We start from the raw sequence: 26,092 nt of genomic DNA on the forward strand, positions 1-26,092 counted from the left end.
CACTTTAGGCTTACGAAAACTCACCAAAATCAGCCACAGGGTTTTCACCCTTCTCTTTAGTCTACGGAATAGAGGTGATGAGCCCAGCTGAAGTAATGACTCCCTCTTTGAGAGTCATGCAAGTATGGAAGAAAGAAAAGGAGAAGGAAGTTTTTGCGGTAGAAAGGTGTGAAGACCAAGAAGGACTGGATGAGAAAAGGGAAGAGGCTCAAGAACGCAATCGTAGATATAGACAGAGAATGACTGAAACTTATGGTAGGATGACTAGAGAAGGGAAACTTGTACTAAAGGTAGCAGACCACGTCAAGCGAGGTATGACAGGATCATCTAAGTTCTCACCAAAATGGGAGGGACCCCTTGTGATAAGAGAAGTACACGCAAGTGGGTATTATCATTTGGCCTAGATGGATGGCAAAGATCTAATGGACTCCATCAATGGCAAATGGTTAAAACGATATTACGCTTGAGGAAGAAAGACATCATGTAGCTGTCCCTCTTTCTTTTTTTTTTTTTTTTCTTTTTTTTTTTTTCTATTTAGTTAGTTCCTTGTTTTCCTTTTTTCCTTTCCTCCAAGTGACCATGTCACAAAACAGTATTATAGCATTCTTCTATTTAGAATGTAATGAAAAAACTACGAAGTATTAGCAAAAGAAAGCACATTGTATCATAGTCAAAGCAATACTTGTAGCAAAAGCAGTAGCGAATGTAGTATTATAGTTTACAAAGGGGGAACTATGGCAGTCATGTTAGACTTGCCAAATAAGTACTGTAGAAAATAAAAAGTGTACTAGATAGGGAAATAAGGGAAAGGAAACAAAAGGGGGAAATACATGATCTCATAAAAGTCCGGAAATAAGAGTCTGATCTCCAAAGCGGTTGGGTCCAACAACACCAGAAAGTAGGCGCTCACGACGTCCCTCCAAGTCTGTCACCTCCTTCTTCAAAGCCTCAATGCGTGTGTCTATAGCATCCACAGTAGGCTGAACCTTCTTCATGAAGAAGGCTCGAGCAATCTCTCGCAAATGGTCCAACATGAACTCCACTGCAAAGCCCACTCTAATCAACTCCTGAACTGCGGCTCTCCACTGCAAGATCTTTTCGGCAGAAATGGTATCGATGGAGTTATGCTCGATATCATTCATCACGCTCCCCAATAACTTCAAGAAATGCTCTCTCGCAGAACGGCCGAAAAGAAACCCCCTCATGAAGTCTCCACGGCTCCTATAGATTCCCTCCAAATGGGGAGCGCATTCCTCAGGAACCCTGAAGCCGTGAAAATCAACATAAGAAGACCTAGCACCCCAGAAGTCCGCAGGATCAAGATCGTTGACCTCGGGCTGGTCAAAGCGGGTGAAGAAAGCTGCAGCCTCGCTCGCGGGATCAGGAACTGTAGTAGAGTTGTTGTCTACCTCAAACTGAGAGGGTGCAGCTACACCAGTAAGAATTGGACCTGAAAGAAGACATGGAGTACGACATAAAGAATGGATGAAATGAAGGAAACAAATCTATGACAGAGATAAGAAAAGAAATGGAAGAAAGAAAAAATACCAGGACCCGTAGAAGTGAGGGCTGCAAGTGTGGCAGAAATAGGAGTTGTAGGTGTGCTAGGAATGGGGGCTGTAGGCATTGTGATGTCTGCTGCAGTCTTAGGCTCCTCAGGAATATCTGTGGTCAAGGGAATAAACATGTAGAATGAACAAGTATTGCATTAGAGAGTTATGCATATATATATATATATATATAAATCGGGGGGGGGGGGGGAAGGATGGGAAAGAAAGCCTAACAAGTGCAAGGAATGCTTACCCAGAGCCTTGGTCTCGTGCTCATCACTGTCCTCCTTGTCGGAATCTGAGATCCTCTTCTTCATGGTAGGCTCATCATTAGAATCCTCAAGAACCTCCTTAAATCCCTCATCAGAAGACAAATCTGCATCGGGCCCACGAATGGCAGAACTAGGAATAGATGAAGGAGTGACCATCAGAGAAGAACCATCCTTTACTGCCTGAGATAAAACCGCAAAAGGATCACTGGTCGAAATAACAAAGGGCGTAGTAGGGGAAGCACTCTTAGTCTGAAAAGTAGTTGCAAGAGTAACTCCCTTCTGAGGAATAGGGGTCTCGGTAGGAATGGAAGCAGACTCACTAACCCTCTCAGTCTGGGCAGCCTCCTCTATAGGACTAGGCTCGGTGGAAGGGATGGGGGTCTCGGCAAGAGCCCCCTGTGCAGCAGCAGAAGCAAAAGCCATGGCTTTAGCCACCACATCAACCCCATCAAATAAACCCTCCATGGGTGTGCCTATAGTAGCAGAGACCTCCTCAATCGTAGGGTAATAAATGGAGATGGGCTCGAGGTCAACCTGAAGAACACAAAATAAAAGAGAGGGGGCAGAATAAAAGAGCGCATGATAAGTGGTGATGCATATATATATATACAAAAAAAAAAGGAGAGAAAGAAATGGGGCACATAATGACATGGCAATGAGAATACATGCAAAAGAAAAGAACATACTCCAACTCGAGCTCATCAAGCAAGATGAGGCGGGTGACAGAAGTATCCTCCTTATGCTTAGACTGCAAAAAAGAGGGGATAACAAGGAGGGAAATAAGCAAACATGCATATGGGGTTAGCCGCCGGAAGATCCTATGAATAAGAAAAAATAGAGAAGAAGCAAAATTAGAGATTACATACTCTCCTCTTAATGGTGGTAGACGAAGGAGGTGGAGACGTCTTCCTCTTGCTGCCTTGGGTCCTGCTAGAAGGAGGAGCATTAACGGATGGTCGCGAAGCAGCAGGCCTAGACTTGCTTACAGTAGGGCGCCTGCTAGAATGGATACGAGCATAAGGAGGAGGAGAACTCTCTAAGACTATGTCACCTATGGGAAGAAGGTCACCCTCAAAAGGGACAATATCAGAACAAGTTTCGGAGGAGTTATCACCTTTCTTGGCAGGCTTAGGCTTGGCGGAAAGAGACGCAGAGCCTTTTTTCGTGGGTATGGGAAGGTTCATCACCTTCACTCTCTCTCCCAACCCATAGGGAAATCACCAGCATACCAATACCACCACCCCTTCTCCTTTACATTCCACTCAAATATAGCAGACCGACTCTACTTCCTAGCATATACCACCACAGACTTGGTGGGAAGAAGTAACCGACGGTTAGCAGAAATGACTGCATGGAGACCATCAGGAGGAATGAGAAAGAACCCACGGCTGCCCAACAACTCCTGCTCAAATGAAATCATCACAGTCTGTTAGTACCCATGTATGGTTGTAGTGCAAATACTCTCTCTCTATGGACCTGGAATGGTGACTGCTATAAAACGCCTGCTCCAAAATTCAAAGGCACTATGTCACAAGAATGGTCGAATAGAAGTAGTGAACTCCATGATAGTAGAAAAATCATCAGGAATATCCTGATCCAACCTAAACTGCCTCCTCACTCTATCAGCAGAATAGTGCACAAACCAAATCCCCTCATAGGCCAAATAAGGCAACCACCCAGCATTGGTGGCTACCAAGTATGTGATACCCCTTTCATCAAAACCAGTCAACGTGGTAGTGGTCCCAGCAACATCAACAAAAGAACTTATAACCGAATCAGCACACATATAATCAGGACCCAAATTCCTATATGCTCTCCAACAAAAACCTACTCCTTTATCAAAGAACTCCATAAAAGGATGCCTAAACGGCTTCAATCCAACCCAACGAAAAACCAATGGAAAATTAGAGACGGAACGACCACAGAAATCAGTAATGACCTCCAGACATGAATGGTATCTCTCCTTGGCAAAACAGACAGGCCTACACTTCGCTAAATGCCTAGCACAATGCTCCTATAACAAATGCTGCAAGATAGTGCTATAGGCAGAAGTGGTGACCGTGGCAAGAACTTTCCTACTTCTCATCACTCTGTAAAATATCTAACTACACATACAGATGACCCAGAAACATAGGGACCGACGGTAGACTCACCCCAACAGATATCTTGATAGCTAATCAGAAATAAAGAAGCTTTACAACATAATGAGAGTGAGATTTAAAGATGAACTTACAGAGCCAAAATGTAAAGAAGGCCGCACGGCGAGCCGCATCAGAAGCCTTGGAAAAAGCCTTAACCCAATATGACAACTTTGCATTGCCACTGATTCCCTTCCTTAACTCAGCCTTCATGGCCTTCTCTTCCGGAGAGTGCTCCAAAGCATCAGGGTCAACATCACCAAGAATGGCCAAAAGCAATTGGTTTTCACATCTTCTAAGGTCACGGTGATCTTGCCATAGGAAAGAAAGAAAGTATAAGTAGCGGTACACCATTGGCGGACCAAATGGCGAAGATTGAACAAGTCCCTATAGTTGCATAAACAACGTGACGAGACAATGGCCTTCAACATGTCGGCCTGCTGTAACGCCGCCATGAAACCCTTGTCGGACAACTCATCGTCTACCTATTCTTTCCAACCCAAAGAGGTACTTGACCCAAATTCGAAGAGAATGGGCACAGGGAGTGAAGTACCTTGGTATATGACGAGATCGGGGATTGAAGAAGCCAAAGGGGCCCAAGACACCTTCGTGTTGCGACGGCAAATGGAAAGCCTTATGTGACCCGGTGGCGGAGGCAAGCACTTTCCAGACACCTTCAGGAAATGGGCATAGGTATCGTACCAAGGATTGATGAGAGGAGCACATACATTATCCGGGTCACGGTGTCCTTCTTCCTCATCGGAGTGCTCCGATTCGAAGTGAGGAGCGTCTACACTTACGTTTTTGGTGGCAAGATCGTCGGAGGCAATTCCTTTTCCCTTACGGTAGAAAGAACCTTCGCCTTTCACTGGTGACATGGTAGGATGATTGATCGGAGTGGATGGGTGAAAGTGTTTGAGGGAGAAGACGCAGTGAAGAAAGGGAAAATAAAAAGGTGTTTTGTGTTAGTGACGTTAAAGGAATATGCTTAAGTACTAATGACATTCACGCTGACATGAAAGGATGCAATGGGTCATCCATTAGATAAGGCAAGGTATTAATGAAGCGGAAGCTGTGTTTCAGAATAATTGCTAAACTAGGAAATTCGAAGAGACAGCACTGTTCACGGAGAGAAAGAAAATAAAGTGGGGCCCACTATTCGAAAAAGCCAGCAAAAAAAGAAAAGAAAAGAAGAAAATACAAAGAAAAGAGAAGAAGAAGAAGAGACTCTTTATTCGCATATGAACCGCATGAGCACTTCATATGCTTAGGGGACTGAATGTTGATGCCCACTTTGGCGAGGAGGCCTAATAACAAGAAGAAGCCCAACAATACGGGAGGAAAAGAGTTAGTAAATTGAGAAGAAAACCATTAAACTCGAATGACAGGAATAATGGACCATAGGCCTAAAAAAATAGCAAAAGGGCCTCAAAGAAAGCAAGTGGGCCTAAAGGAGCCTAGAGAAAGAAGTGGTAAACCCATAGGTATTATGAGAAATAGAAAGCAAGCAAGAATGGGCCAAAGAAGCCCAAAGTAAAGAATTAAGTAAATAAGGGGTTGGTGGAAAAGCCAATAAACCTAGAAAATAAAGGATATGGTAATTTGGGCTGGGGAAGCCCAAAAGACTTAGTAAAAAAAGCCCATGGGAATGAAGAATTGGAATGGACCTAGGATGCCCAAGGAGATGAAACGGGCTGACGATGCCTAAAAGAATGAAATGGGCTAAGGAAGCCCAGAAGCGATGAAATGGGCCAAGGAAGCCCAAAACAACATGAGTACTAGCCCAATGATAATGCTAGGCTACTGGAATTGAGCAAAAGGAAAGAATATAGCAAGCCCAAAAGAAGCCCAGCAAGCACAAGTTAAATAATAGCACGGCAGGAATAACAGGATGGCATGGTAGAAGTATTAAACAACTCGCAAATAGGGTAAGGAATGGATTAGAGAATGAAAAGCCCATAATTAAGCAAGGCCCAGCCTAGGAAAGAAGTAAGACATAAAGAATGAAAGCTCAGAGACTCATTCATGACACAAGAGGTCAAGAACGAGTAGCAAAATGTGCAGACGAGCCCTCAAGTCATGGCAAACGCATGAATAGCAGACAAGCTATGGACACATATGGAAGTTGAGCACGCACAAGGCTCAGGCACCACCAACTTGTACCCAACCAATACAAGAGTGGTGGGCCATGGGTCAGAGGTAAGAGAGGGTAGGGTCTGGCAATAGGGAAAAGTGGAAAGCCTATTCTGGGGTTCCCGCTCAAACTCTTTTGGGGAAAATGTCCTGCTGGGATGACATGCCACCCAAAAGAGGGAAAGATGAGTTGGAATCACTAGGTGCATGCCATAAGAGATAGTGAGAGAGAATATCCACCCTTATCCGGATGGGAATGCCACAGTGAACAGGATGTGGCACGGCCAGCACAGGTAAGTGATGATGGCTGGGCAGCTGACAGACCAATGGGTGGTCTGGGCACACCAAGACAAAAGTGGTTAAGGAGTAAAATAGTAAAAACCCAACACGACAAGCAATATAAAAGGGGCATCAACCATGCACAAAAAAGAGGAAGAACGGAACAAGAGAGTGAAAGATAGAGCAGAAAAATTAGAAAGGAAAAAAAGGGGAATTAGAAAGAAAAGAAAAATAGAGAGTAAGTGGGAGTGTGATAGTGGGCATGCACCAATAGGCTATTCCCTTCTCTCCCTCTAAAAGCCTATCCTTTAGTAAAGATTAAGGAATCTGAGGACAAGCTATTTAGGCCCATTCTCTCAAAGTGGGTAATTTTCGTGGCAGGATTTCCCTGTGAGATTGCCCACATTGAAGAGTGGTTCCCTTCCTAGACTTAACTCCGTAGAGAAATCAAGCATGGCAAACTGACCATGCTTCCTTTGTTTTATTAATTAAGCATTAGTGTGATTTCCTTTCTTTATTGTTATCATCTTATTTATGTTACATTTATATTACTGCATTGCTTCTTCCTTTATTAAGATCATCATTTGGTATTTCCTGTGTTCTAACTGATAGTAAGCATATTCTTTTTTTATTGTTGTCATATTACACTTGACTGTCATGACTCTTTTGTAACAGTTTCCTTTGCCATGAGCATGTGACCAAGGTTTTAGCGAAAGAGTTTTAGTTTGCACACAAGCTGGCTTAGGGTGTGTTGCAATCAAGTCAGTCTTGACTCTCCTACCCAGAACCATTGGACCATAGCATGGTAGGAGGTAGCCCAGCCCGCAGTTGCGAAAAAGGCCCAGCACACTTAGCAAAAAGATTAGTGAACACTTCGAATTGGAAAGTGTATATATATTCTTTAGAAGACTCTTGGAAATAATTCATGGAAAGCATTCTGGGAAAAGAAAATATATGGACAAATAGTATTGGCCTATTGGGAGTACGTGGCATGAGCAGCGTAAACAACCATTTTGAACATGTACTTTGCATCTTCGGTGGACACAAAACAACAATATATGACACAAGAAGGAACTATCATTTGAAAAACAGATCTTCCAACCATGAATGCACAAACAATTTGTACATATTTCCAATGATTAATGCTAAGTTCTCTTATGCAGTTTTCCTAGAGCTTTTGCCCATGTGAATGTGGGTATCCACTCTTTTGTTGTCCATGATGACTATTTCAATAAGACAAGGGTCTATGTATTAAGAATCCAAATGTTAACAAGCACCTCACCAGTGTGTGTTACGGTTGTACTAAGGTGAGTCTTATTTAATAAAAAAAAATAGATAAATAAAAGAAAATGACATAAGACTTGTCCTACATGTTATTATTATTATTATTTTTTTCTTTCTATATATATATATATATATATATATATAAATAAAAAATAATAATAAAAAAAACACAAACACAAACATAAAGCTACAGAAAAAGACAAAAAATTTGTAAAAATAAAGTCAACCCTATGAAGAAAATTATTGAGATTATGCTATTAAACTTTTCAAGTGGACAAATGTTGTGTTGTGGAATATCTAAAATGGGGTAGTGGACAAACAAAATGGGAGAGAGTATATAATATAACACCTAGAGTTTGTTGTAAGAAAAATCCAATGTGCGCTTATAACATATCAATTTTTTCAATGTTAAATAAGATGTGAAATATGTGGGCTTAAATGAACAACTTTAAACACTACATCAATTAAAGTATGAAAACTTACCTGATGAAGATATTTTAAAGTAAACAATTAGTTGAATGAAAAATGTCTTAATTTTTTATTTTATATCTTGTATTTTTGTATAAATTAACTTAGTTTCGTTAGCTTATTATTTTATTCATTTTGTTTATGATGTAAAAGTACAACTGTGGCTTAAAAATATGTTTAAAAATTTGTACATTTTATTTTAAGATGAAAGTAAACTGATGCAAACAAGCCAGGTCCTTTAGGAGACCAAGACCATTTCTTCTGTTGTTGATTAGGAATTAAACATGACACCATGGTGTACACTGTACACTATACAGCTCTGGCAGGACATTATACCATTCGACAAACACTTATCAGGTTTTTCTTGTATTAAGGAACTCAAATTGAGTTTTCTTCTTAATTTTCCTTTTTTTTTTCCTTTTTTTTATTATTATTTTTTTTTTATGTTTCTCTAATTTGGTTGTTATCTTTTTATTTAATATTGATATTTATGTTTGCATAGAATAACTTCTACACTAAACAATACTAAATGAGCTTTTTAAATTTTAAATGGGTTAAATACTATTTTTGTCCCTAAACTATTGAAAATGTTTTACTTTTCATCCTTGAACTTAAAAATAAAAATAAAAATATTTCTTTTTTTCATCCCTAAACTATTGAAAAATTTTCTTTTTTCATCCCTACTTTTGTCTTTAAACTATTGAAAAAAAAAATTACCAAGTTTAAGGATAAAAAATGAATTTTTTAAAGTTTAGGGATGAAAAACAAATTTTTGGTAAAATTTAAGAACCAAAATAGTATTTTACCCAATTTAAATAGAATGAGTATACACTATATAAGGGTGCATATAAACCAATTCAGAGTAAAATCAAACTATTTAAACAGTCATTGGTACTAATAAGCCTCATCCCCCTAGTTTATCAAACTGATTAACTCCAGGTGTATTAATCTTTCAAGCAAGTCATACTCAACGATGAGTTCTTTTATCTTTTGTTCTCTTCATCTCACCAAAGTGAGAGAGACCAACTAAGCCATGTCTTAAACACAGAGCCAATCACATGTCCAATAATCTTTGGCATGGTCTTTCTAATTAGTACCATGTTGAATTCAACAATACCCATCATGGACACAACAAAAGCTCAGGGCACTGCTTTTTGGTACACTTATATTCCAACCATGATAACTTGAGGAACATGTACATATTTTCAGTGATGAATGCTAGGCTTTCTGATTTACCTTTTCTGTAGATGTAGCCCATCTTATAGTTGACCTGGCCAAAGCATCCATGGGGTCAATACATTTCTTAAGAAGAGGATCATCATGAGGCAGAAGACCCTGCATTTCATCAGAAGCAAGGATTACAGTGTTCACAGCTCTCACCAAAAGAACTTGGACAGCAATTCTTAAAAGATTCCTAGCCCCTGTAATGTCCCTTCTGTAAAATGCTTCAATTGCTGGAAGTATAATGTGATGCATGGTTGCTTGGTCTGGCAACACAACCTCAAAGCCCTGCACATTATAAGTTAGACTAGTTAGTCATTTTAAGCACAAAAAGAACACAGACTTCAGTGTGGTGACTCCATTGAAGTTATTACATAGTCTTAATGACCTCTGTTCTTTTCTGTCACATAACATTTAGGATTTGATATTGGTATCATTGTCCTTAAAAAGAACTTGCATGAAACAGGCTTTTATGCGGTCAACTAATAAATCATAACCAACATGTAAACATAAGTTTAGTTGACATCTTTTCACTTAAATGGAGACAACCCATTCACAGTTAAGATTTTATTTCCTGGATCTAACAATGTACAGTATACCATATCATTTAAAATTTTAAAGGGCGTGATATTGGATACACCTTTAGATTTGAAATACTTAATTTGAACCATGAAACGGATCCATTTCAAATGGAGAAGATCTCTTTTCCGACATGTATGTGGCCTCCATTTAGTTGTCATACTGCAAGGTATATAGCTTGTAATTATTTGGTAAATCACTAATTAGCTCAATTGGATTGAGAAATGTATGATTTAGACAAAAAAAAAAATAGTCAGACACAGAATACTAGCATAGAACTTAGAAAGGGCCTGAGGTAGCAAATTAGTATACCTGACTTTGTAGTTTTTCCTGATAAACACCAGCCTTTAAAGTTGCACCTGTAGCAAGCACCCCAATCCGCACATTACTTCCAGCTTCAAGTGGCCTCAAATCTGCTTTGCTGAGCTCCATGGCAACACAGTCACCTACGTGAAGGAAGGGTAGTGAACATCCCTTAGAAACCTCACTGTGCCACACATGTGATAGATGGCATGGCATGACTATGCAACAAGCTCCAGATTGCTCAAGAAACAACCTTTTTTGCTGCAGATCCCCAACTATATGGCCATGATTGAATTGGGTTTGAGCATTTCTATCATTGAATGAATGAAATGAGCTAAGAACAGGAAGCTCCTTACTTAATGCTGGGTCACTGCAGACAACAAAAGGTACACATTCTTGTCCATCTTTAGAGCTCCACCGGACAAGCTTTTCCAAGAAAATTAGAGTAGAATAAACAGATACCCCTCCAATGACACCAATTGTATTTGGTTGTCTGAGCAGGGAATTTGGGGTCTGACTTCTTTTTAGAGCCATACCTGACCCCAAAATTTTCTTGGATTCAATTGAATTTTCACTATCATCAGTTTGTATGGAGACTGAAGATATTTGTACAGCTACAGATAAATTTGATCTTCTTCTGTACGGGGTTTTATTCATACTTACTCTACCTAGAAGAACTGGTGGGCAATTCAATATGTGGAACAAGATTGTCATGGACAATAGCTAGTAACCTCTGATATCTATACTATTTCTGTATATATCCTGTGAACCTCACCGCTGAAGCTGTAAAATCTATCCGCCACTAAATATCTCTCAATTAGTCACTTGTGACCAAACCTAGCTCTTGAAAAGTTGACAATCCACTCTAAATTAAAACACTAGCTATTAGAGATATCAGAATCATATTTTGTGTGTATGTGGCATAAGCACTGCAGTAAGCAACTGTATAAGTTTTATATTATAAGCACATAATGTTAACTTTGGAGAACTCCTATACATTCATATATCATATCGAATGTCCAATAGTGAGAAGTTAGGAGGAATCTACACAATTATTATCTTGTCATCTTGTGCCTATGCTGCACCATCGGCATCCTTTCAAAACGCAGATAACATTAATAATTTAAGATGTACGTTATGTCCAAAAAATCAATAATAAGACATATTTGTTACATTATTTTTTATCCTTGTCCTACAGATATGATAAGGATGGCACGGTAGGAGGACCCAAGAGAGTAACACTCACCAACAACTGCTATTGACGGACGGGAAAAATAGCTTAAAAAATTTTAAAAAGAAAGTTGCTTTGAATACCAAAGTGTAAATCCCCTTGCATTTTGAGTGATCAATCTACTGTACAGCAAAGATATCTTGGGCTAACTTGGGAGGCAAAGCTTGGATCCAGTATCCATTAGGATAATGACACGTGGTCAAATATGGACACATGTGACCATCTTAATGGGTGCACTGGACCCAAACCAAGTCTAATTTTGAAGAGTTGTAAAGGACACATAGCATGAGGAAGTTATTTTGCAATATTGCGATGTGTTATTGTATTTTCTTTTTAATTGATGGAATATATAGGATTTGAAACTCAATGAGATATGTATTCTTTAATCATCGTGAGGTCAAGATACCAGAATTAAATCTCTCATTCTAAAGATGTTAAATCAATTGTTACATTAAACAACCAAACATATCTTTGTAGTCCACCAATGAATGAACTATTGATGCCATGTTTGATCCTTGACAATGGAGAGAGACGTGATCGATAGAACCTGGACACGCAAGCATTTAATCGAAGGAATATTATGAATTTTTAGGTAGACAAAAGACAAATGTTCAAAGGTATTTCTCAGTCCATTTAGCTAGATATATAGGTTATGAATCAGTCAGTCTCTTGTTCTTATCAAAGTAAAAGGTAAGAAACAATTTTTTATGTTCCAATGGTTATCCTCTTTCGTGACTCGTTAAAATGTACCCTGCAATAGTGGAGCCAAAACTATATTTTTTGGCTCCATAGCTACAGTGCACAACTACTACAGTGCAAAGCTACTTTTGGCTGTGCACTGTAGCTGAAAGGTATAAAAAAAAAAAAAAAAAAAAATTGTGTTTACACTGCTTTTGTCTCTCTTCTCGTGTGTCTCCCAATGTCCGCCATGTGTTCACACTACTTTTGGTTGTGGTTGTGTTTTGGTGGTTGAATGAAATATTATTTTATTGTAGTGTTTATATTATTATATTGTGTTAAAAGCTAAAATAAAACCACTATTGTTGGATATGAGAAGATAAAATAGATAAAATGACTTTTTATGGTACTAAAAAGCTAAAAATTTGGCTCCACTACTGTGGATGCTCTTAAGGACTATAATAATAGCTCAGTTGCATAAAGCCTGGTGAGTCATACATCACTGATGACGCTAAAATGGTTTATTTTTTACGGGAAGAAATGATATGGAATGAAAATAGTCATATTACTGCTCTCAAGCTTATCCTAGTCTTAACATGTCTTTCAGCTAAAATTAGCTTTGAGCTCCATTGGTTAATTATTTGTCTTGGAATGTTGTGACTTGGAGCACTAGAATCTTCTAATGGTTTTTCTCTTTGAAAATGATGTATAATTATATTAACAAAGGTAGGTATTCTCATTTGTCTTGCAATATCCGAGTCTAATAAGTCATTATGCCTGCAGAGAAATATGTTGTGCTAATATGGTACAGCGTGGAAGATAAACACCAGGGATTAACATGGAATCAAATTCAATTTAGGTTATAACTTATAACTAATCAAACTTAAGTAAATGAATATTATATTATATGTTATTAAAAATTGTATTAGACTATTATTAGTTTAATAATAAAAAATGTATTAGTTTTTTTTTTTTTTCCTGAATGAAAAAAAAAAATGTATTAGTTACCTTTTCATCTCTATAAAGAAAATATATTGTATAAGTATGGACTACGGAGGAATTTTTTTCCCAAAAAATAAAAAGAATATTCATAATGATCCATTAACTGGTAAAACTCTCTTATTATTAAATTAAAAAAAAAAAAAAAAAAAAAAAAAAAAAAAAAAAAAAACGATTTGAATCCCACCTATACAAAAAAGAGAAAAAAATTATTGATATCTTAGTTGGATCGTAAAGAGTAATCATAAAAAAAAGACAGACGTCATAATGATTGAATAGAACCAAAATTGAACCTAATGACCTCTCCGACCAAGTGCACACACGAACAGCAACCCAGTGGCTACTAATAAGTAAAATCCATCTTCAAACTGAACTTCAAGGTAGGCTAGAAATTTTTACTCGTGTGGTCCCCCACCGCTTGTTAATTGTTATCTCAAAGAAGTTAGAATAAACCTCTCACACGTTGTTGAAGTGTCAATTTTGTCTGCTTTTAACTCGGACTAATAGAGTAACTTAACAAGTGTTTTTAAAGTAGTGGTTAAGAAAAATAAAATAACTTTCTTCTATATTGAAATGTAACAAAAGTGAATAAAAAATGTACTTTTTTTTTTTTTTTAATTGATAGTGGCATGATTGCCTAGAAAAAGTTAATAGAGGGAATAGCTTGAAACTGTTTGATTAACCGCCACCAGGTCCTTCTTATATATCTTTATCAACCAACAGCTTTCCTGGCTCTACTGCGTTCAAGCATGTTTATGTGCTTAATTATTAGATTGGGAACACTACATTAATCAAAAAATTTGGAGCATTTGAAGGAGTCATTTTAGCTATCATATTAATTTGTAGCTTGAGAGACTCAGATTATATTGTGAGATTGACGAACTGCAACAATCCACGATTGCAAACCTTGATATGAAGAATCTAATTGAGCATGACAACATAATATTTAGTATTCTCAAAAAATAAATAATTGAGCATGACAACATATTTTTGGGGTGGTGGTGGGGAGGGTGAGGAGGGTGGGGAGCGTGGGGAGGGTGAGGAGGGTGGGGTTATAAGCAATTTTAACGATCTCTGTATGTAGACTTTTTTTTTTTTTTTTTTGGTTGAGAAAGTCTGTATGTAGACTTAAATCTAGCAATTTGACAATAATGGTTTTTAACCTATCTATACAATAATGCAACATCACTGTCATCATTTACGTCACTCAGTTTCTGTGGCACACCTAAATCTCTTATACACGAAAGTTTTATTATAAATAATTTTTTTTTTTTTTTGGGAGAAAGTTATTACAAACAAATTATTACAAAGAGATGTCATTTACCAAATAAACCTTAAAAATAAAAAATAAATAACACTTACGTCAAAGGCTGATTCTTTCTTCTTACAAAAATGTTCTTGTTAGTCAAAAGGGTTTCAAGAAATTTCAAATCCAACAGAAAGATATTTCTTATTGAAATGAAGAACTTATGGGTCCCTCTCACAAGAGAGAAGAAGTCTATGAATCGTGCAAATCGACGTAGTTGATTACGTATACGACTCATATAATATGCGCAACAAATAATTGCGTGGTTAATAGCGGTAAAAATGACGCATGAGAGGCTCTAGTGGTGTAGTAAAGTATTTCTTACATTCATATTATTTAGAGACAGACTATTTTGAATAGATAAAAAAATGATATTAATAGTAGACCAAATTATAACTAGTAATAACCTACCATTTAAAACTTGTTATGAAAATATTATAGACATGATATTACTTCATTTTTAAAGATGAGATGCAAAACTTACATTTGGGTCCATTTGCTTGCACTAAGTGAATGAATGGTTCCCACCGTATGGTGACAACTTACAAGCCCAAGGTTCCCCCCTCCCCCCTAAAGACTCTAGTAATGAACATGGGATTTCCTAATGGGGTAAGGGTTGTGCACTAAACCAATTAAGATGTGGACATATGACAATTATTTAATGTGTCCAAATTCCAATAGGTCTAGTGCACAGATGGACTCAAGCCAATTCCTTTCTAACAATTGGTTGGTCTTTCTACCAAGTGTAAGAGAAATTGTTGGTCTTCCTACCAAGTGTTAGGGCGGAGCCACGTTGGGGCTTGGGGGGACCATGGTCCCCCCCTAACTTTTTGAATTCTCCAATAGAGCTAGTAAAAAAAAATTATAAATTACTAAAATTACATGTAAATTTATTCACTAGCCCCCCCAAATTTTAGAATTGACTCTCTCAAAATTTAAAATTGGCATCTAAAATTTTTGAACTAGTCCTATAAATGTAAAATATTGTGAAAGTAATGTGAAAATATTGTGGATGTACCACTTTTCAAATTAAAGTGGCAAAAAAAAAAACCAAAGAAAAAAAAAAAAGAATGAAACCGGTACAAAAAGCATAACAAAAAAAAAATTCTCCATCGGCCATTCCTCAGCCCATAGCTCTCCAAATATTAGCAAAGCCCCAAATCTCCTTTTAACATATTCCAAATCCAAGAACAAAAAACAAAAACAAAACAAATCTGTATCATACAGTTATTTTGTTATTTTTGTGTGCATCCACGAATGTGGTTTCCTCGGCTCCAAGCTCCTGCTCCTGCTCATGCTCCAATTAATTTCAATGGCAATCATTAGTATCTCTCTCTGTTTTTGCTATTATGTATTGTCATTCTTTTTTATTGCAAGTTATGTGTTGGGGGAAGATACAGTAAAGCTACTGGCTAAATGTGTGGTTAAAAAGAAAATAGTTTTTTATGTGCTGTACAGCACTTAAAAAATGTGGCGGAAGGTGAATTGATGTTTGTGTATTTGTTTATAATATATTTTTATGTTTTATATAAAAATGGTATGGTTGAGTTTATCACTTAAATTATATATATATATATATATATGTATGTATAATAATAATATAGTGTTGTATATACTGAGAGATGTATATATATTTTATATTATTATCTTGCTTCAAACTTTATTTGGTTAGCTTTTTTTTATGTGTCCATTACATCTGAAACTCGAATTTTTCTTTTCCCATTTTAAGTATCAAAATTATAAATAAAAAAACACTTGAATGACTTGTTTATAATTTATAAATGACTTGTTTTAAATTTTCATGACATAAATTACTTGCTTGGGGTCTTCCATTTAAACTAAGAAAAAAAAAAAAAAAAAAAAACTTTAAGAATTTTGTTACATTTAGCTTGGCCCTTACAAAAAGTTCCTGACTCTGCCACTGCAAGTGTGAGAGAAAATTTTTACTCCTGTTCAAGCTTAAACCAAACCATCAATGGGTTGAAACTCGAAAGAGGTATGAGAGGGAGGACTATATCCTATTGTAAAGTCTAACAACAAAAAGATAATAATAATAATAGTAACTTTGAGATTTGAGTGGCTGCTGATATATTGACAGTACTGGGAAGCGCCAAGCATTTGATTTTGATGTCACCGTCGCACTCGTACACCACATGACAGGTCCAGGTCCAACAAAACATCTGGATTTTGAGTGCACTGGCATGCCCCCCTACCCCCACCCCTGTTGGTGTTGGTCATGCCCTTACAAACAACAAGTTTCATTATAGACCTACTTCAGCATTTAATCACCACATATCACATTCCCTACTCGCACCTCTCTCTCTCTCTCTCCCCCTCACACACCCCGAAGAGAGAATTCGAGTTGTCATTTGAGCAAGGGGGGGACTCCATTTGAGTTGTAGTACGTACCCATCAAAAAATAATAATAAAATGTACATCAAGGTGATGTTGACGCACTAGGTATAGTATAAGGAGAATATACTCTGGCTTCTCTGAACTAAGGAAGCTCTGCTCTCTCAGCTCCCTTAGACTGTAGAACGTTTTGTCCCCTTCTAGTAAGGTGTGAGGTCCCTACGGTAACAGTGTTACACCTGTAGGTTTTTTTGGGGGTTTCTGTATTCTTTTTTGGGTTGGGAATCACGAGAGTGAGTGATTTGGATACGTTACAATGGAAAATCTTACTAACCATTGGACTGCAGCGGCGGCGCCACTCAGAGTCCAGGGTGTTCCCATGAGAAACACTCTGGCTTAAAAAAAAAATTTATATATAATAATTTAAATTTTTTTTATTTGTTTACCCTTAAAAAAAATAAGAACACCCTTTCAAAATTTTTATGCCAAACAAATTTTGAACTAAAATCTAAAAAAAAAAAAAAATTTAAACAGAGAATCTGAAAAAAAAAAAAAAAAAAAAAAAAAAGCCCAACATCAATCCTAAACAAATACCCAACAAGCCCAACCCAAACGTATTCTCAAAAAAAAAAAAAAAAAAAAAAAACATAGAAGTACCACATGGCTCACGTCACCTTCAGGCCCAGCACCACTTTGTTGGTCGTTGTTAACATTTAGCTAGTTATCCCTTCGTCTTCCTCCTTCAGTTTTGTCCGTTCACCTTCCTTCTTTTTTTTCTTTTTCTTTTTTCTCTTCTTCTTATATGTTGTTTAGACTACAGCTGCACCCCCTTGGTCCTTTTATTTTGTGTGGTTCTTGTAGTCTTATTTTGTGTGTACTGACACCACACGTGTAGACATTTATATTTGAAACAAGTTTGAAATTTCAATGACGTCTTTTATTTCAAATTTTCAACTATTGTCACTCACTAGTTTTATATTTTTATTAATTAATAGGCTGATATGTGAGCTAAGATAAACAATAACTTGCCACTCCAGTACTCACCCACCCATAGTCACGTAGAGGGATATATATATATATATATTTTTTTTTTATTATATAACTACAATGGTACACACTATATTTACATTGTTGGTTTCTCTTCCTTTTTTTTTTTTTTTTTTTTTTTTGATGAACTTGTTGGTTTCTCTAAAGTATATATTATTATTGTTGTTATTGACTCGATGAGTGACATAAATTTATCATTTTAAAATTATATATATATATATATATATTGCCATATTGGCAGTAATTCTGAAATGGTACATCGGTATTGACCAGTACCCGAAATATATCGTACCGCTGTCCAAATCGGTACAGCCTCCGGTACAATATTGACTTCCTTGATACGAATACGCATAAGGAATTGTCGTTTTATATTTTTATTAATTAATAGGCTGATATGTGAGCTAAGATAAACAATAACTTGCCACTCCAGTACTCACCCACCCATAGTCACGTAGAGGGATATATATATATATATATATATTTTTTATTATATAACTACAATGGTACACACTAAAATATATTTACATTGTTGGTTTCTCTTCTTTCTTTCTTTTTTTTTTTCTTTTTTTTTTTTTTGATGAACTTGTTGGTTTCTCTAAAGTATATATTATTATTGTTGTTATTGACTCGATGAGTGACATAAATTTATCATTTTAAAATTATATATATATATATATATATATATTGCCATATTGGCAGTAATTCTGAAATGGTACATCGGTATTGACCGGTACCCGAAATATATCGTACCGCTGTCCAAACCGGTACAGCCTCCGGTACAATATTGACTTCCTTGATACGAATACGCATAAGGAATTGTCGTTGATGAGCCTCATCAGATGAGCTCGTTGCCATCCCATAGTAACTTCTTCAGTTTTCTTCTCTTCCTCGTTGTCACTCTCTTTCTTTTGGCATTTCTGATCTGGGTTTCTAAACAAAATGTTAGCAAAGAAACCCAATGAACAAGAGGTCAAGACTCAAGATGACTTCCACTGTTTCACACCTACCCACTTTCTACTTCTTATTAAATACTTCTTTTTTTTTTCTTTTTTTTTTACAAAAGTAACTAATGGGCAGACAAACCAACGTGGTTTATCTGCCACTCTTTTACTCTCTTTTTTTTTTATTTAATTTTGTTTTAATTTCTTAGAAAATCGTTTATAGTTTTCTAGTCTTTTTCTTTTTGACCACTCCTATGTAGAAGGCTTATGCTTTTTAATTTTTTTATTGAGTTGTGAAATTAGCTTAAAATAATTTGAATAAAAGAGGTAAAATTTTGAAATGTAATTAGATATATTAATTTATTTAGAATTTTTTTTAGACTGTAAGTAGTTAGTAAAAAAAAATTAATGAAACAACTAAATACCAATAATTAATAATTTAATTAACTAATACATTATAAAAGACAAACAAATTAAATTATGTTAGGCTAAACAACAATTAATAATTTAATAATTAATGAAACAACAATACAACAAATTATAGTTTATAAAGACAAACAAATTTATGAACCAACTAAACAACAATAATTAATAATTTTATTAATATTTCAAATGAACTTATAGTTTATTGTTCAGGTACCTTTGTTTATTTCATTTCTTTTCATTTTTTTTTCCTTTTGAGGTTTTCGATGTACAGAATGCAAATTTGTTTTAGTTTTAAGAACTTTTTTTTTTTTTAAGTACAAACTTCATGGTGGCCAAATTTTGAATTTCAGTTGGTATTTACCGAAACGTCCCTAAACAAAATAGACCGAAATGACCCGAAATTTTTTCAAAGTGAAATAGGAACACCCTGAACAAAATTCCTGGAGCCACCATTGCATTGGAGCAACCTCTCTCTCAACAATAGGGAAGGGGGTGGATTTCGTCTAGCAAAGGAAAAAAGTTCGAGTGAGTGGATTATTGCAGCAAAATTCCTAACAAAACGTGATCTGAACATGGAGGCAATTATATTTACTTTTAACCCTCTGTGGAGGTCGAAGAATGGATTCGAAGTTAGAAACGCAGGAGACGATGTTATGTTATTTGTCTTTGACAATAAGGAGGAAGTGGATAAGATCTTTGCAGTGGAACCCTGGAGTTTCGACAGACACATAGTGCTTATACAGCGTTATGAGAAGAAGCTACCTGTACGTGAATTGATTTTTAGTCAGGTAGCAATATGGGTTCAAATTCATGACATCCCAGCTACCTTCATGACACGCGAGGTTGCAGAAGAGTTGTGTGAAAACGTGGGCATGATGGATAGGACTACTGATTTCTTTGACATTGGTGGGAGTTTTATGAGAGTGCGGGTGGTAATTGACGTAGCTCTCCCACTTTGTAGGGGTCACCTTATAACTTTTAACAAAGGGGAGGAAGGGTGGGTTTCCTTCAAGTATGAGAGACTGCCTAACATATGTTATTGGTGTGGATGCTTGAATCATAGTGATAAGGATTGTGATCGCTGGATTGAAAGTGATGGAAGCTTGGAAGTGGAAGATAGAGAGTATGGGTCGTGGATTCGAGCTGTTCCATCATCTTCGAATAAAAAATTAGTGGTCCGAGTCCCTGGGTTCTACGAAGCTAGGAAGAAGACGCAGAGGACTCAGGCACAATCATCAAACCATGGGGCAAGGCTGGGGCGGAACGAGTGGTGGACGGAAGGTCAGGCCGACCAGTCATGATGGTGGAGACACAGGTGGAGGAGGAAGCAGTTTTTGTGGAGGAATTTAATGAGCATCTTAAAATTAATGAATTTAATACGGCTCCCCAAGGGCAAGCAACGTATAAACCAAATAAGGAAGGTGGCTTCCTAGAGAATCAAATTAAGGAAATTGATGACGAATTAAAAAGGTATGAGATAAATGATAGCAATTATTTAGGTGATTTAGGAGGATATCCAACGGCTCAGAAGGTAACGGCTAGGGTTGAAACTCATTATGCTGATCCAGTTAGTAGTGTGAGTGGGATTCGACCAGCTATCTAGGTGCCAAGTCAGATTAGTGAGCACTTGACCTCACATGGACCAAAGGTAGGAAAAAACCCTAAACAAAAAACATGGACAAGGATTGAACATGACCAAAAAGAAGGGTGCAATATTGAGGCTGCTGTGTTGCTTGCAAAAAGAAACATAGTGGAAGATGATGAAGGAAATCAAGGTGACCATCACAAAAGAAAGAAAGGAGTACTTCATAAAGAAGGGAAAAACACAAGTTTATTAGCGGAGGCTATTTCCAAGCCCCGCCAGGTCCAATGAGTCTCCTATGTTGGAACTGTCGAGGGCTTGGGAACCCAGAGACAGATCAGGAGCTTGGAGATTTAATCCGGGTACAAGATCCCTTAATTGTGTTCTTGGCAGAAACATGGCTGAAAAAAGCTAGGCTTGAGGAAATTCGTGCATGTTACAAATTTGGGGGTATGATTGAAGTTTCAAGAGAAGGCAAAGGGGGCGGGGTGGTGCTCTTTTGGAAGAAGGATTGTGATATTTCGGTGGACATGTTTTCACCAAACCATATTGATGCAATTGTCAACAAAGGGAAAGATGAGGAGTGGCAATTCATCGGTTTTTATGGCGAACCGGATACTAGAAATCACCATGTGTCTTGGGCAACCCTTCGAAGGCTAAAGTCCAAGCATTCTCTACCTTGGATTTGAGCAGGAGATTTTAATGAGACTGTTAGAGCACATGAAAAAAGGGAAGGAAGGTTACACCTTTTCAAATAGATGCAAGATTTTAGAGATGTCCTAGACGAATGTGGCTTTAGAGACTTGGGTTTTTTGGGAGGAAAATTTACTTGGTGTAATGGACAATGTGATGGATATAACATTTGGGAGAGACTAGATAGGGCAGTGGCAACTATCGATTGGCTCGAAAAATTTCCAGACACAAGAGTAGTTCATTTGGAGTGTGGGCCTTCAGACCAAAAACTGATTGTGATCTTCCCTACAGGTATCCCAAAAAAATGCCAAAGGCTATGGAGGTTCGAGCACATATGGCTTGAAAAGGAGGGATGCCATGCTTCGGTGGAATTCGCTTGGAACCAAGCTGTCTTAGGTGATCCGATGAAGAAGGTGGAGACCAAAATTCTAAATGCCAAGCAAACTTGAAGTGGTGGAGCAGCAAGTCTTTTGGGAATGTGACTAAGCAGTTAAAGGGGGAAAAAAAAAAAAAAAAAAGCTACGGAGGGCAAAGGAAGCTGCGATCAAGGGTGTACTATGGAGGGAGTGTTGAAATTGAAAAAGGAAATTAATGAGTTATTGGTGAAAGCAAAAAAGATGTGGAAGCAGAGGTCTAGAGCCCTTTGGTTACATGAAGGAGATAAAAATACATGTTTCTTCCATGGTCGAGCAACACAAAGATTTCGTCGAAACAAAATCTGTGAGTTGCTAGATTCAGAGGGGCAACGCTATACGGAAGAGGATGATATTGCATAGGTCCTAATTGAGTATTATCAAGGCTTGTTCAATTCGGCCAACCCATGCAACATTGACTAGGCCGTGGTTGACATCCCACCTGCTATCACACCCGAGATGAATATCATGCTCCAAGAGGACTACACATGGGCTGAAGTTGATTCTACTTTGAGTCAGATGGAAGCACTAAAGGCACCAGGCACTAGTCCCCGATGGCCTGCTACCAATGTTCTTTCAACACTATTGGCAAATCATTGGGGATGATGTATCAGAGGCGGTGCTAAACTGTTTAAACACAGGTTCAATTCCTCCATCCATAAATAAAACTTTCTTCACTCTTATTCCTAAGGTAAAAAGTCCAACCCTTGTGACTGAATATCACCCTATATCTTTGTGTAATATTCTCTATAAACTCATATCCAAGGTTATTGCTAACAGGTTAAAAAGAATTTTACCTGTTATTATCTCGAACTCACAAAGTGCATTTTAGTTAGACAAAACTATTTCTGATAACATCTTGGTGGCATTCGAAACTCTACACCACATAAAAACTCAGAAGGTAAAAAAATCGGGTTTTATGGCATTGAAACTTGATATGAGCAAGGCTTATGATCGGGTTGAATGGAGGTTTCTAAAGAAAATCATGGAGAAAATGGGCTTTGGTGCAAGATGGGTGAATTTAGTAATGGAGTGTATTAGTACGGTGCCATACTCAATTTTGTTAAATGGGGAACCGAAGGTTGAGATTACACCATCTAGAGGAATAAGACAAGGTAACCCTCTCTCACCTTATCTTTTCTTATTGTGTTCTGAAGGTTTAAATAGATTGATTTAGGGAGCAGTAAGGGAGGACAAGATAAGGGGATTCTCGTTGTGTAGGAATGGACCACGAATTAGTCATCTTCTTTTTGCATATGATACCTTTCTTTTTGTAGAGCAAGGATGGGTGATCTCCTTGAACTTCAAGATATTTTGAATTTGTATGAACAAGCATTCGGCCAACAAGTAAATAGAGGGAATATGACAATCGTTTTTAGCAAAGCTGTTTCAGTGGAAAAAAGAGAGGAATTATCACATTTTTTGGGGGTTTCGGAGGTTGAAGAGTATGAGAAATACTTGGAGCTGCCATCGATGGTGGGAAGGAATAAAAAAGCAAGCCTAAATTACATCAAAGAACAAGTGTGGAATAAATTACAAGGGTGGAAAGAACAGTTATTATCTCAAGCGGGTAGAAAGGTTCTTCTAAAGGCGGTGGTTCAAGCCATCCCAACCTTTGCCATGTCTTGTTTTAAACTTTTGGTAGGTCTATGCCATGATATTGAGATGTTGATAAGGAAATTTTGGTGGTGGCAACGGGGGGAACAAAGGAAATTCATTGGAGAAATTGGGAGGTGATGTGTCAACCAAAAGATCAAAGAGGCTTGGGATTCAAAGATTTGGTAAAATTTAATGAGGCAATGCTTGCCAAATAGGAGTGGAGATTACTACATGATCATAATACTTTGTTCTACCGTGTGTTCAAAGCAAAATATTTTCCTCATGGAACGGTGTTTGATGCAAAAAAGGCTTCCGGATCATATGCCTAGCAGAGCATATTGAAGGCTAGATCAGTCATAGCTGATGGTATGATGTGGAGAGTGGGAGATGGCTCAACAATCCGGGTTTATTGGGACAAGTGGCTGCCTAGGAAATTCCCTTCCAAGATTGTTTCACCTTAACTTGCTACACCAGGTGATGTGCGTGTCTCTTCACTGATTGATCACGACACGAAGGCATGGGATTATGCAAGGATAGATCACCTTTTCCTAACTTTCGAAGCACAGAAAATAAAAGCAATATCACTTTGTGTCACGGACCAAGCAGATTGTTTGATCTGGCCAAGAAGCAGGGACAATGCATACTTTGTAAAAATGGGTTATCAGCTATTGTGTGAAAGGGAGTTGATGGATAAAGCTTTGGTATCAAACACCGCAAACAAAAAGCTTTTCTGGAAGAGGCTTTGGAAGATGAGTGTACCTAACAAAATAAAAATTTTCCTCTGGCGTGCGTGTTATGATGCACTACCAACAAGGTCCAATTTATTCAAGAGGAAGGTAGTGGACATCCCAACCTGTCAGCGTTGTGGAATTGGGCATGAGACTACGATGCATGCTCTATGGACTTGCCAAAATATCCATACGGCATAAGAATCGAGGTTTGGGTGGTTGAGGAAGGATTACCCAACGTTGGCAACATTCTCAGACTTGGTTGCACTAGTTGGACAATAGCAAAAGCAATTGGAAATCTTTGCTATTGTTGCATGGTCAATCTAGTGCCGGAGGAATAAATTGAGGTGCAATGAACAATGCATGCCGCTGGGTAAGATTATGGAATCAGCTGCCTCACTCCTAAGTGATTTTCAAAAACATTACAGTCATGGCGTTAGTGTACTAAGGCACCGAGATGTTAAGTGGGAACCACTTACAACAACTATAATGTGGAAAACGAATTTTGATGGGGCTATGTTTTCGGAATCTGATCAAGTCAGGATAGGGGTGGTGGTGAGGAATCAAACGGGACCAGTCATGGCAGCGCTATATATTAAAAAAAAAAAAAAAAAAAAAAAACTGCTTTAGCTGAGATCCTAGAGGCCTTAGCAACGTGGAGGGCAGTCAAATTTATCATTGAGATGGGCTTTAATCAGTCTGCGTTTGAAGGTGTTCGAAGGTTATTATCAAAGCCCTCGATTACGAAGATTTATCTTCACCTAGCGTTGGACACATTATCAAAGACATTTGGTCTATGTCAAGTTTGCTACAAACCAAGTCCTTCTCTTATGTAAGGAGGCAGGGTAACTCAGTGGCCCATGCCTTAGCTCAGAGAGCAAGGCTTTCCTTTCTTGTATTAGTCTAGATGAAGGATGTTCAACCAGACATTTATCGCTTTGTTTCTTCTGACTTTTCAGTTATTTAATAAAATTGTCGATGAGTTTGGCTTCTCAAAAAAAAAAAAAAAAAAAGAGTGGCTGCTAGATTACCAAATAAGGTCTTTCAAGATTCTTCAATATTACAAACTAGCCTATAAATTGTGTATTGCACGAGTACTTTTCTTTATCATTAATAATTAAAATATTTAATCAATAACATAAATGAAAGCTCTTAATTTGCAAGGTTGGTAGATAAAAATCATAATAATAAAATGGGTAAATTCCAGATAACTACACTGAGGTTTGAGGAAATACCAAACACATTCAAGACAATTAAAAAGCAACCATTTTAGTCCTTAAACATAAACACCGTTATCATGCCGTTTGTTCACTCCACCTAAAACAAAAGCTGCACAGCTTTTTTTCCATTTCCAAGAATGAATGTTCAGAAAGGTACCCCACACTCATTTGTTCCCGCCAGCCTAAATGCATTTTGCAAATTCTTTTTAGTGTTTATCCTTTCATTTCCATAAAGATCAAGTTCTTTACATACCAAAAACTATAACTTAGAGAAAAAAAAATTCAAGATTACATGCCAGAAGAGTTGAAATTACCTAGCAAAAGAGCCAAGTTGCTAAAAGAAGAACCTACAAAAGAAACTAGAACAAAAACTAAATCAACTATTTTCATGTAATTAATACTTCTTCCATTAAAAGAAGTTTAGCTATATTTTGATATCAAGAACTAATTTGTACCTTTCTTCATAATAAAACTTGAAGAGAAGCCCTCTTTCTCTTTGCATAGTCTGAAATTTTTTTTTGAGTGAGAGTTGAAATTCTAACTTTGATAAAGTCTAAAAAGAGCCATCAAACCAACTGACTTGGGTTATTTTCTTCTAGTTTATATTAAGAGCCCTTTGTTGCTCTTGGGAAGAGCAAAAATGATGAAAA

At 37.3% G+C, this 26,092-nt stretch overlaps 1 protein-coding gene across 3 annotated transcripts; it reads right to left on the reverse strand.

Moving 5' to 3' along the window:
* Positions 1-641: 641 nt before the first annotated feature.
* Positions 642-11,212, reverse strand: LOC126715345 (uncharacterized). Of its 3 annotated transcripts, XM_050415914.1 has the most exons (6): positions 10,237-11,211; positions 9,361-9,633; positions 2,147-2,356; positions 1,804-2,002; positions 1,549-1,665; positions 642-1,450 (listed from the first exon to the last, which is right to left on the reverse strand). In XM_050415914.1, exons 1-6 carry the CDS (start codon positions 10,939-10,941, stop codon positions 837-839), a joined length of 2,118 nt encoding a protein of 705 aa, XP_050271871.1. In that variant the 5' UTR covers positions 10,942-11,211; the 3' UTR covers positions 642-836. The 3 variants fall into 3 exon arrangements, with proteins under 3 accessions (XP_050271871.1, XP_050271869.1, XP_050271872.1); XM_050415912.1 differs by having other exon boundaries at positions 1,804-2,356; positions 10,237-11,212; XM_050415915.1 differs by lacking the exon at positions 2,147-2,356 and having other exon boundaries at positions 10,237-11,210.
* Positions 11,213-26,092: the final 14,880 nt, after the last annotated feature.

The sequence above is a fragment of the Quercus robur genome, chromosome 2 (assembly GCF_932294415.1).
Source record: "Quercus robur chromosome 2, dhQueRobu3.1, whole genome shotgun sequence".
Classification (NCBI taxonomy): Eukaryota; Viridiplantae; Streptophyta; class Magnoliopsida; order Fagales; family Fagaceae; genus Quercus; species Quercus robur.

What these genes read in the sequence shown, in the direction of transcription:
- LOC126715345 (XM_050415912.1), bottom strand. Translation starts at nt 10,941, where the DNA reads ATGACAATCTTGTTCCACATATTGAATTGCCCACCAGTTCTTCTAGGT. An exon ending in GCACGAGACCAAGGCTCTGG is followed by an intron (nt 1,666 to 1,803) that starts GTAAGCATTCCT and finishes CCTTGACCACAG; the next exon opens with ATATTCCTGAGGAGCCTAAG. An exon ending in CCTCACTTCTACGGGTCCTG is followed by an intron (nt 1,451 to 1,548) that starts GTATTTTTTCTT and finishes GTCTTCTTTCAG; the next exon opens with GTCCAATTCTTACTGGTGTA.